Here is a 12,501-nt window from a genome sequence, read left to right on the forward strand (position 1 = left end):
TGGTCTATCAGTCACTACATTCTCTATCAGCCGTATAGCGTTTTCAGGGCTTCTTGTGTTGAAGTTTCCTTCCCTGGCCGTATCAAGCGTAGTTTGGTAGTGAATGTTAACACCCTCGTAAAAGGTGTTAATTAGCTGAGGTTCCGAATAACCATGATGCGGGCATTCAAGTTGGTGTTTTTTAAATCTTCCCCATGCATCTTTAAATGGTTCTCTAGGATTTTGGCGGAATGTAGAGATCTTTCTCCTTACTTTCCAGTTGTGGGCCTCATCACAGAAATAATTAATGAAAACACTTCTAATTTCCTTCCAGTAGGTTTAGGATCCAGTTGGTAGCGGGTCCAATATGATCATGAGGATGTTCTGAAAGAGATCATGAGGATGTTCTGAAAGAGATCATGAGGATGTTCTGACATCTCCTGCTAGGGAGAATGAGAAGAGTTTGCAGCGATTGTAGTCATCCCCCATCATATCTTCTCGTTTCTCAATATGATCATGAGGATGTTCTGAAAGAGATCCATGAAAAGGTTTTTGAAGTACCGGAATAAGAAAGTCGAGATTTAACTCTGATCATCCTATATTACTTTCTGGTAGTCTGGTTGCTGAACTATTGGAATAGGTTCTGCCAGGATTTAAGTAGTCTTGCAAAAGCAATTTTTGTTCCTTCTCATTAGTTTGAGTTGAATAAATTTTATCAGAGATTGCAGTCCCCTGTTTATTAATGATTTGGTTATTTGCGTTGCATGTTTGACCTTTAGATTTTCCTAGGACTACTTCCTCATTGTTTAAATTGGTAAGTAAAGACTTACCTGCTTCCGGCTGAGCGGTGTCGATCGCTTCCAGTAGCTCAGTGTCGATCGATTCCTCGACCGAAGTGTCGCTTGATGTATCCGTCATGTTGTCGATCGATGCTCGTCTGAAACGCACGTTCTTCTTCTGTAGTACATGTGTCAGCAGGAAATGAAGAAAAACTTTTAGCACACAAAGAAATAAAATCTATACAATATTCTAAACTTATTGTAATGGTAATAAGAAAGAGTCTCCGACAACAGTGCCAGATTTGGTATCATTCAAATTACCCTAAGGAGTGAATTTACTCTCTCAAATAAGAGGTTCGTTGTAGTACTTAGGGATCGAATCCACAAAAACTTTAGGATTACACAATGGATTTGAAGTTTTCGAAGTAATGCTAGACAATTATGATTAAAGCAGTAAATGAGGTTAAGGTTTGGTGAATAAGGTAGTTGTTCAAATGATTGGTTGTAGGTTTTAGACAATTAAAGAATAGCTAGACTTATGTAATTTCTCGGGTATGACATATTAGGCCTGGAATTTTTATCCGAGATCCGGATTCGATCTGTGATCCGATCCGGATCCGATCCGAAAATCCGGATATCCGGAAAGGCCGAATTCGGATCCGGATAGTAAAATGTTGGATCCGTCAAAGCCGAATCCGGATCCGGATATCTTGATTTTTTAGTCCAGATATCCGGATCCGTAAATTTTATTAATAATTATTTCAAAAATAGTAATATCTATATATAAAAACTAATTTTATTTAATATATTTTTATTTTTATAATAGTATATATAAATTTTATGTAAATTTTGTAATATTATACATAGAAATAATTAAAAACATTATATATATTTTTATTTTTAAATTATTGTTAATATTTTATATATTTTAATATTATTTTTTATTTATTTTAAGGATCCAAATCCGGATCCGGATATTATAATTTTTAGAAAAATATCCGACACCCGGATATCCGCGAACCCTGGATCCTGATAAGGATAGTAAAATTATGGATCCGCCGGATAAGGATCCGGATCCGGATATTTTAAAATTGTCCGGATACCCGATCCGTCCCAGACGTATGACATATATGTCTTTATGATTCACTAAATAGTCTACGGTGATTATTATTGGAGGTTTCTTTGAGAAACTTTTAACAGACTTTTAAAAAATTTAAAAGATTTCTATGTAAACATCGATAACAAATTTTTTAAAATATTATCATTTAACTTTTTTAGAAACTCAAGTGGAGTTCTAAATGTTAAAATTGCTGTTAGAAACTATGTCACCCTTTGGTAGTTGATGTGACGCGTTCCTAAAATCTGTAATAACATTAGTTCAATGGGAGGTTTCACTAATTAGTCTATGGTGATTATTATTGGAGGTTTCTTTGAGAAACTTTTGACAGAGTTTTAAAATTTTTTAAAAGACTTCTATGTAAACATCAATTATACTTCCCCACATCAATTATACTTCCCCCCCTAACGAGGTTTTAAGTTCTGCCCTCTTTAAAAAAAATTAAAATGCTTTTATAATCATCATTTTTTCAAACTTTCAGTTTTCTCATTTCATATTAAAACTTATTTATGGTGTATGTTATGAAAGGAAAATAAGTATTTATTTATGGTGTTCTAATGGGGTAAAGACCGTGATTAGTTTTCTCACTGAAATTTCAATTATGATTGGCCTTTATAAACATTTAAATAGCAAAAAACTGAACACTTTTAATAAACTTTGCCAACCCCATGGTTCAATTTTATGTCCATATTTATTCTCCGCTGTTCTGCATCAGCATCTGCACGAACTCAAGTAGGTTGTCCTAAAGGAAAACTGCCAAAATTTATAGTTAAATTTAAATAAAATTTTCTACCAACAATCGCAAGTTCATTGTTTTTGAGAAACGTACATTAGGTTTCAGCCTTACATGTGGGTAGAATAAATTAGTCTCTTCTTTAATTTACAAGTTAAAAATATTAACATGATAATATTATAAAACTATAATATTTTATGCTGTGCGAATCGGAAAAAATATAAGTAAATTCAACGTAATTTCAGTGACATAATATCTTACATAATATATATATATGTGTGTGTGTTTATGTGTATAAAGGGTGTAAAAATAATTTGTAAGCTCATGAAATGATTCAATTCAACTCGAGTTTTTATGACAATAGTTTTGTTTCCAGATTCATTTATTAAATGAGATTTAGATAACAAATTATACGAGTAATCTTTAAAAGTAGTAGTTTTAGACATTTCTCTTATCAAAAAAAAAATTTCAGACATTTCAGTGTATCATTTAAGGATGGGTAAAAGTTACGAACACTTTTTGGTCGATATTTAAGAACACTTTATAGGTCAGTATTAAAGGATTTGAAGGAGCATTTCCAACGTAAAACTCTATTTTTTTCTTTTAAAATAGAGTAAAAATGAATATAGTGTAAATATGCTTCAACCCTATTTTATTTTCTACTCCATAATGGAGTGATGAACAAACAAAAAATAGATTACTCCATTTATTGAGTAAATTCCATTATAGAGTGAGATATAAAGTTAGATTGCAGCATTCTTTATTCCATATTTACTTTTACTCTATTTTAAAAGTAAAAATGGAGCGGAGATGGAGATGTTCTTACGGTTATCAATACACAGCTTCAAGCTAAGGCTTCTAACTTACCCGCTTCCGAAACATAAAAACTCGAAACTGGTCGAAACTAAATATTCGAGTAAATATGTTAGCCCCACCTTAAAAAGAATGTGCTTCCCCTCTAACCAATATTTTTTTGGCATTACATTCTTTTTTACACGACAGAACTCGTCTGCTATATTTGGCTGACAATTCTATTCTTTTTTCTCTCACCTCGCCTTTGGTCGTCTCTCTCCACGGTTACCTTATCTTCTCCTCTCCAAAAGATTGTCATATTTTCTCTACATTTACAGGAAAACCGGAAAATACTAATAATAATTAATACAAGAGAAATAGAAAAACAAAGAACCCCACTTGACTAAAAGACTAAAGACTGAACCAAATATTATTATTATTATAAACCATCATATCCTTCGATCAACACAAAAATACCTTTTGCCTTTTTGATTGATTTTTTTTCTTCCTCAATCATCATGGAAACCCATCTACAACAGGTGAAGAACAGTCCCAAAACTTTTCCTGAAAAGCAAAACCCTAACCAAGAAGCTTTACAATCATCACCTTCACCAATATCATCCACTTGTTCTTCTCCTTCTCATGACTTCTCTTTCACCATCTCTCTCCAACCTAACGACTTATCTTCTTCCTCAAAACTCATAAGCTCTAGTCTCAGAAATCCCACCAAAACGAAGTCGTCTTATCAACAAACCGATCCATTCGCCGTTGACTTGTCTCCTGCAGATGAAATCTTCTTCCACGGCCATCTTGTCCCTCTTCATCTCCTCTCTCGCCTCCCTGTCTCTCCTCGAACTTCCACTAGTTCGTATAATGACGGATTTGCCCTCCCCGTGAAAGATGTATTACCTGACCAGCCCACTCCTCTCCCCACCACAAACAACAACAACAACAGTACGGAGGCCAATAACACCAACCCGAGCGATAAAGCAGAGAGGCTCGACGGTGAGAATCAAGTTAAAGCTAAAACAATAAAGTCATTTTCTCTCTTTGGTTTATCGAAATTGAGAAAAGGGTTTGAAGGCAACGAGCGAGAACAAGAGAAACAACAGCAGCCGCAGCTGCAGAAGAAGAAACTTAAGAGTTTAGACCTAAGTCATGCAGTCAAGAAGTACATAAAGATGTTGTTTCAGAAGAGAGGAAACGGCACGCAGTTCAGGAACAGAAGACAGACTTCTTCGTATTCCTTCTCTTCCTCTTTAATAGGTTCAAAAGGAAACAGCAAAACATTGATTAATGGATCGAGAGATCTTATGAAAGCCCGGAGAGGTGACTTATTCTCGGCTCCGGCGTCCATGAGAACATCTCCGACGAATAGTGGCCACTTACGTGTCTCCACGGCGGGACTTTCGTCGAGCTCGGCCTCTACGTCATCGTCAAGTGATAGCACCATGGAAGAGTTGCAGGCCGCTATTCAGGCGGCCATTGCTCATTGCAAGAACTCAAGCGCCGTTGATCGTGATGATAAGGTTAAGGATTCTTGATTTGGTTTTTACTTTTTGTCCTGAATATGATGTTCGTTCTTGCCAGAAGAAAACAAATTGTTAGTGTGTGACGTGGAATTAAAATTCACAGTAGAGTGGTCATTGTAGTATTTTTTCCGTGTATAGTAAAAGGAGTTACTATTCCTACACTAGTTGTCTCCGTAATTCATTTTTATAAATATTGAAAAACAACAATAATGATAAAACAGATTTATTTTATAGGGAAATGGGACAACTTTCTTTAAATAATACAAAGATAACTACAAGTACAGGCTGGGTTTATTGTTTGTTTCCACAAATTGGGGATGACCAAACTGAGAAAGCTAGGGGATCTTCATAATGAAAAACAAAAGATGAGAGACACAAGAAAAAAAATTTTTGCACAACATCTAAAAACAACTCTGTCACACGTCCGAGACAGTATGAATTCATATTGCCTTCACCAATAAAAACACTTAAAAAGGCCAATGCAATTCTCATTCTTAAGGATCAAATCCAAATGTTTTACAAAATCGTACTAAAACAAATAAGAAACGCTTAAAACCAAATCACCAAGTCTTAAAATGAAATAACTTAAAGAAAACCAAACATTCGAAGAGCCAGCACCACACCGAGATGACTACTCCGGTATTTCTTCGAACTCACCTAAAAAGAAAGGAGGGCTGAGTATTTCGACAAATACTCAGTGAGGGAAGCTCTAGGAGCCCCGAAATCAATCACTAACAATCATCACAAAACATAGCATAAGTATCTAACTTAAACATCCAATAAAGAAAAAGCAAACAACAAGAAACGAGGATAACCCCAGTGCCAACATGAGACTAACGCCACATCACGCTGTCTCCACGCCTCTCATGTTGTACTGTGTGAACTCACCACATCAGCTGTCTCCGTGAGTTCCACACTTTCACGCGATCACACCACATCACGCTGTCTCCACGTGATCCGTGCCACCACATTCACACGATCACGCCACATCACGTTGTCTCCACGGGATCTGTGTTACTACATTTTTACTTCACATACAGGCACGCCGCATGCCCGCTCCGGCGATGAATCATGCCAACTCACATGGTTGCCACATGATCCAGTCAAGAAACGATGTAACGCCAGAGACATACAAATACATCATTCCCCCAGGTTACACCGGCACACATAGGCCTTAAGCCTTTCTCTAACTCATATACATCACCCACATATTCATCACCCACATATACCATAACCCCAGTCAATACAATCATCACATACAATCCTCAAACATCATTCAACAATGCTTTCACAACCTTAGCAATAGATATAGGTCTTTCACACATCAAGCATCAAGATATATATCATTTATATAAGTGTATATATTAATAGATCTATGGATGTACAACAACATATATAGATGAACGATCAACCTAGATACTTCTACCATGATGAGACAATGATAAAAAGAGATAGAGATTGCTACAAGCCCTCACCTTAGCCTAGATCTGCGAGATGAGACGAGAATTGATGTAGATCTGAGTTCTACAGACCCTCACGAACCAGATCTACAAGAACAAGGAAAGGTTTCCACCCAAACCCTAGATCTTGAAGAAGAAAGAGATAGGGAAGAACTAAAAGAGAATGACTAGGGTTTCCTTATCCTCACCAGTAGCTGGATCTAGAAGAAAAAAAGTAGAAGACTCAAGGAAACGACGAGAAGGGATCGAAACACGGCGAGATCTCCTCTCCGATGAGGCTACGCGGTAGTCGGTAGAGGTTTGGTGGCCGGCGGCTGCTCTCTCTCCAACTGGGCAAGGCTTCGCTGTGTTTTGTCTTTGTAGAAAAATATCTAAGGACTGTCTCCTTTTTATAGAAGAGGAAAGAGAAAAACCGTATGATTTTCTCTACATGGGCCAAATCATCACAAGCCTTGTTATTAAATATTGGGGCTCGGACCCGAGATGTGACAAACTCGATCGCTCAAGAATCCCAAAGAGCATCTTGCAAGTTCTCTGAAGCTTTTCCAACTTTTTAAATTGATTATTAGTGGTAGATCCAGCGTTAAAGATGCCTTAATACACATACTTTTCTTTTTTTTTGTCGAACGGCTATTCTATTCTATACACATATCTTTTATGGGAAGCCAATTCATGGATAAAATTTCTAGCATATATGATATGTCTCAATTATCGAAAGATAGTCATATTAATATATACAACTCTAAACATTCCAAAGAGATCTGATGCGGATCGGATTTGGAGTGAATTATTTGGTTTATGGATTATTCGGTAAATAAGAAATAATTATCAAACTAAACTATATGAGTGACTGGTTGAGATGTAGGAACTATCTTTGACTTCTGTTTTTTACAAGGGGGTTGGTCCATATTTTGTGTAGAAAGTTTGTTTTTATTAAATTTTTCTTTTTACATTTGTTTTTACCTTAAAATGTTTGGTTTTTTATTATGTGTAAATCATTATTTTTGTTGTTGCTCTTCTTAATTTTTACTGTTCCTTTCCATTGAACTTGTTTGTTATAAAGAGATTCATTTTCTGTCTCAGTTTCATTGCGGCTGACTAAATTTCTTAATACATTGTTCAGAGAGTTTGAATGATGATATATTTTGTTTTTATTTAGTGGTGTTATATATATTTACTATGACTAAACCCGCCCTACTAACGAGTAATTATATGCACAAAATGATATAAATATACATAAATTTAATGAAAATTTTCTAATGTTTAATTTATTTTTGTTTAAATCTTTTACTATTTACTATTTTATATTTTTTACTTTTTACTTTTATTATTTTAGAAATAGTGTATACTTGTTTCACCATTAAAATATTCTAAGTAAAGTAGTTATTTTACTTTGTTATGAGTATTTAATAAACTTTAACCTTGATAGTTAGTATAATGATTTTCTAAACTGTAGTCAATTCTGTTTAAGGCAAAAAATATTTCTCGAATTCATTGACACTTCTTATACATTTTCTTTAAAATTGCTAATTTATACAAAGAAAAGTAACTGAAATCCTTTTAACAAAAAGTTACTTAAATTAGGAAAGCAACATGAAAACAAAATACTAATTATTACTATTAATAAATATAATCTTTGTTTGAATTTAATCTGTTATTATATTTAAAACGAAATAAATCATGTTATATAATAAATAATTAGGGTTTAAAAATAAATGAGAATAGTTAATTTTTCAAATTTTGATTTTTAAATTGCCTTTATTATATACAATTTATTTAATTTATATTGAAAATTAAATATCTCTTATTATTAAAGAAAAATTATTTTAATTATCAGATATTCTAATTATATTTAAAATTAAATATTTTATATATAAAATAATTTTAAAAGTAACTATACATTTGGATTAAATGACATTTAGTCATTTAGTCATTAAATTTATATCTTTTAAATTGAATACAAATATACAAATACAATTAAATTTATTAAATCTCTTATTTTAGATAAGTTATATATACTTATTTTTGGTTTACGATATAAAATTATAATCATATTTTTGTAACTTTCATTTATCCACACTTATGAAAATTATATAAGATGATACTAAAATTTTATATTTATTTCAACCCAATGTTTTTATATATTCAATTATTAAATTACAATTTCAAAACATGATATACATATATAGATGTTGATATTTATTATCGAGTTTATTTCTCTTCCTGATTTTCAAATAAATTTGTAAATATTAAATATATATATATATATATATATATATATAATTTATATAATTTTATTTGTTATATATTTTACTAAGAATTATTTCTAACTTATAAAATTACAATTATTTTGTGTTCAGTTGACAAAAAATATATTTTGTGTTCAAAATGTATGATTAAAAATATGAACTATTTGAATTAGTGTGAAATATTTTGTTTCTTGCTGCTTATTTTTTAAATTTTAATATATTAAATTTATTAGTATAACATATTTTAGTTTCTTTAGAAAATTGTGTTAGAGATTTTATTATGGTTCTAAAAAGGGGGTTTTTTGCAAAATGACTCAAAACAAAAAGTCAAATGCAAAACTAACCCCATGACTTTTTAAAATTTTCATTTGTCCTATTTATCCCAGAAATTCAGATTATTCACGAAAAATGCTTATTTTACTCAATCATCTTTATCTTCTTATTTTATTCACAACATTGTCATTATCATCAGTACATCAACCACTATGAACAACCAATTTCAAGCTCTAAATGCAACTAAAATTAACATCTACATCTTTGTATTCTTATTTCCTACACACAAACCATTTTCCTTTCACTTCCTCTCTTATTTCATTCCAAAATCCCAACTTTTTTATTTCATAATTTATAAGCTTATTAGATTTACTCAAGTTCATAATTCTTGGTCAAGAATGACGGGGTAACTTTCATTAAAAAGTTATATGTGACTAGAAAAGGTAAACATTAACCTCACGTGATCTAATAATGATCTTTAATTTTGTTTAGATCTGTTCGCGTAGAAACTTTATGTAGAAGTCTTCTCCAAACTTCTACGGAAGTTTTCTGATCAATGCATAAGTTAGTTTTGCAATTGACTTTCTGTGTGTGTTTTAGAGAAGACTTCTCTCGAAATCTTCCAACTTTTATTTGTTAACAAAAAAACGAAAAGACCTACCGGGAAGCCTTGTTAGATAAACATGTTAGTTTTGCAATTGACCGAATTGTATCAGAAATTTGATTTTTTCGGAAAGTCTTCTCAACTGTTGGTGGAAATCTTCTCACTTTTCGTGAGAGTCGTCTTAGGTTACTTTTCCAATTGACAAAGAAAACTTAAATATTTAATTTTAATAAGAAGACTTCCAGGAAAGTCTTATGGTAGAAAACTTCAATGGAAGTCGTCAAGATTTTTATTCTGAGATTCTGGTCAAACCTTTGGTTATGACAGAAGACATTGAGGACGTCTTTTAAAGAAATTCAAATTTGACAATTAAATATTTAAATCTTCTTGTTAAAATTATATATATATCTAAGTTTAAATTGTTAATTTGAAAATTGCAAAAGTAACCTAAGACGACTTTCACTGACAGTGAGAAGACTTCCACCAACGTTGAGAAGACTTCCCGGGAAGTCTTCTAAAGAAAGTCAAATTTCTGACACAATTCTGTCAATTGCAAAACTAACATGTTTATCCGAGAAGACTTCACGGTAAGTCTTCTATGGTAGTTTTGAGATTTTTTTCAAAAACAAAAATAAGCCAGTATTTACAAAAGAAGACTTCTTGAGAAGTCTGTTGTAGAGTAGATTTCCTGGAAGTCTTCTTTAATAAATTTACAATTGCAAAAATGACTTAAATGGTATACTTACCATGGAGTATTAGTCACTATTCGGGTAAAATTTCATTTTCTCTAAAGTTAAAAAATATTTTTTAATTTTTCTTGTTAATTCATGTATATTAATCAATATTTGGACTCTTGAAAGAAATTCGTAACTTAATTTGTTATAATTATGAGGTTACCTAAATTCATGTTTACTAATGTTTCTAGCTAATCCGAGAAAAATTATTAAGAAGTTTTCTACGTTAGTGATATACCATAGATTTTACCCATTTTTAGCAATGGTATATAGATGTTTTAAAATAAATTATAGTTGTTTTGGAGTCTTTTTAGCATGTTTTCAGGTTTTGGAGTTATTTGGAGAAAAATGGTGATTTTGGTGCCTTTTGGAGATAAAATGAGAAAGACCCGTAGCTGACCATCAAACAGTTCAGCGGTCGATGATTGAAGATGATAATCGATCGACAGACACCTTGTGCTGTCGATCGACGGCGAATTGCGCAAAGACCAGACTTGGTTCTAGCCAACTTAAAGCCCAAGTCTCACAAGAATTACCAAATTGCTCCTGATGAGTTTTAACCTAATATTTATGTGCTCTACCACTGTTCTAGGCAACACAAGCTTTCATACTTTTACACAGCAAAATACTTAGAGTTTTAGGTTTGGAGAGAAGATCCAAGACTCCTTCAAAGATTTGTGATTGAAACTCCAAGTTTTTCTACTCCTATCTATTTATGCAGTTTATTCATTATCTAGTTATGAATTGTGATGAGTCTCATATTTATCCGTTTTTATATTGATTTCTAGCTAAGTTTGATTAGTTTTTATTATGTATTCTGGTCATTTTGGAGTCTTTCTGTGTTCTTTAGAGTTTATTCAGGTTACAGGGGCTGGAGTGCAGAATTAGGAGTTTTGGAGCAAAAACAGAGGTTTAATCTGCACATTTGAAAGTTGCGGGGTCAAAATCAAAGAGGAACAAAAAGCCACGGACCAAACGTGCAAATAAAGAAAAGTGGCTTTTGAGAAACGAGGAAGACGAAGTGGTCGCTGGCTTTGCTTCGTCGAGTTCGATCCGGTCGTCTCGACTAAGGCCTCAGCTCATGAATTCCAAGCGATCGATAGACTCGATCTGTATTGCTCGATCCAGAACCCTCGACGCCCAGCGCGAAGACCATGAACCGTAAAGCCCTAAGCGAGCAATGTGCTCGATCCAGACTTCTCGATGTGGCGCTCTCGATTCCACGTGCTCGGTTCAACGTCGACGCCTCCTCTGTTGCACCGCGAAGAAGAAGAAGATGCAGACGGTTCGTGACGACTCTGGTGGCGAGAGAAGAGACGACAGCGAGGAACGGCAAGGCTGGTACAGCGGAGATGGAATCTACGCGAGAAGAAGCTCGAGAAGCAGAAACAAAAAAGATGAAGACCTAACGCAAACGCGCGTTTCCAAAACGCTGTCGCACCTCAGATCGCGAAAAATAGCGTTTGGCGTTTAGCTTTGGCTTTTGACTTATTTTCTTAGGACTATATATATGTGTAAAGGGGAAAACCCTAGGAACATCTGCTTTTATCTTGTCCTTTTGTCTATCTTTGCAAACTTCTCTCTACACTTGTTTCAGTTCTTAGTTTATCAGATATGCTTCTGTTTATTTTAGATTATCTTTCTAAATCATGTTTATCCTTGATCTTAACATGTGCTTAAGGATTTCCATGAAGATTAGTGAGTAGTCTTTTAGTTGGGTTTAGAGTTTCTCACAAGAGGATCTCATGAGTTGTTGACCTAGGATTGCTAGATCTGGAGATTTATCTTATGGTTCTTCATCTATTGGTGTTCTTAATGTTAAAGCTTGATTAGCTACCTAGCTTCTGAACCTAAGTTATTTCACGCCCGACTGGTGCTTGATGAAATGCTTGAAACAGCTTTAGATGAGCAGAGTGTCCTTAGCCAACGACAGTTGATGTTATTGCGCTTTGTGAACATATCAAACCTGATCTTACTGATTGTTTAGAATCTGAACCTCAACGACAGTTAGTTCGGAGGATTCTATAACTTAGAGAGTTAGCGCTACGACAGTAGGTTAATTCTATTATTGTGTTTGAGTTCAAGACGTTGCTTAACTTCTTTCTCTAGTCGTTTTTCCGTTTGTCAGCAACAAAATGATTTCCCGAGAATACCCTATGCCCATCGTTTTTTCTGATAGTCTTTCATCTTTGTTTCTCTATTTATCTAACTAGAAGCTCTTCTTGTGAACTTTGGTCCTTGTGGATTCG

General features: G+C 33.6%; 1 protein-coding gene and 1 non-coding gene across 2 annotated transcripts; both read left to right on the forward strand.

Annotated features, from left to right (window-relative positions):
• The first annotated feature begins 148 nt into the window (after positions 1–148).
• On the forward strand, positions 149–255 carry LOC125582789. The gene has a single exon (XR_007320241.1). It is a non-coding gene; the product is annotated as a small nucleolar RNA R71 (small nucleolar RNA).
• A 3,531-nt stretch (positions 256–3,786) lies between these two features.
• LOC106446381 (BRI1 kinase inhibitor 1-like) lies at positions 3,787–5,093 on the forward strand. Its single transcript, XM_013888093.3, has one exon. It carries the CDS (start codon positions 3,919–3,921, stop codon positions 4,942–4,944), a length of 1,026 nt encoding a protein of 341 aa, XP_013743547.2. The 5' UTR covers positions 3,787–3,918; the 3' UTR covers positions 4,945–5,093.
• The last annotated feature ends 7,408 nt before the right edge of the window (positions 5,094–12,501 follow it).

The sequence above is a fragment of the Brassica napus genome, chromosome C2 (genome assembly GCF_020379485.1).
Source record: "Brassica napus cultivar Da-Ae chromosome C2, Da-Ae, whole genome shotgun sequence".
Lineage (NCBI taxonomy): Eukaryota > Viridiplantae > Streptophyta > Magnoliopsida > Brassicales > Brassicaceae > Brassica > Brassica napus.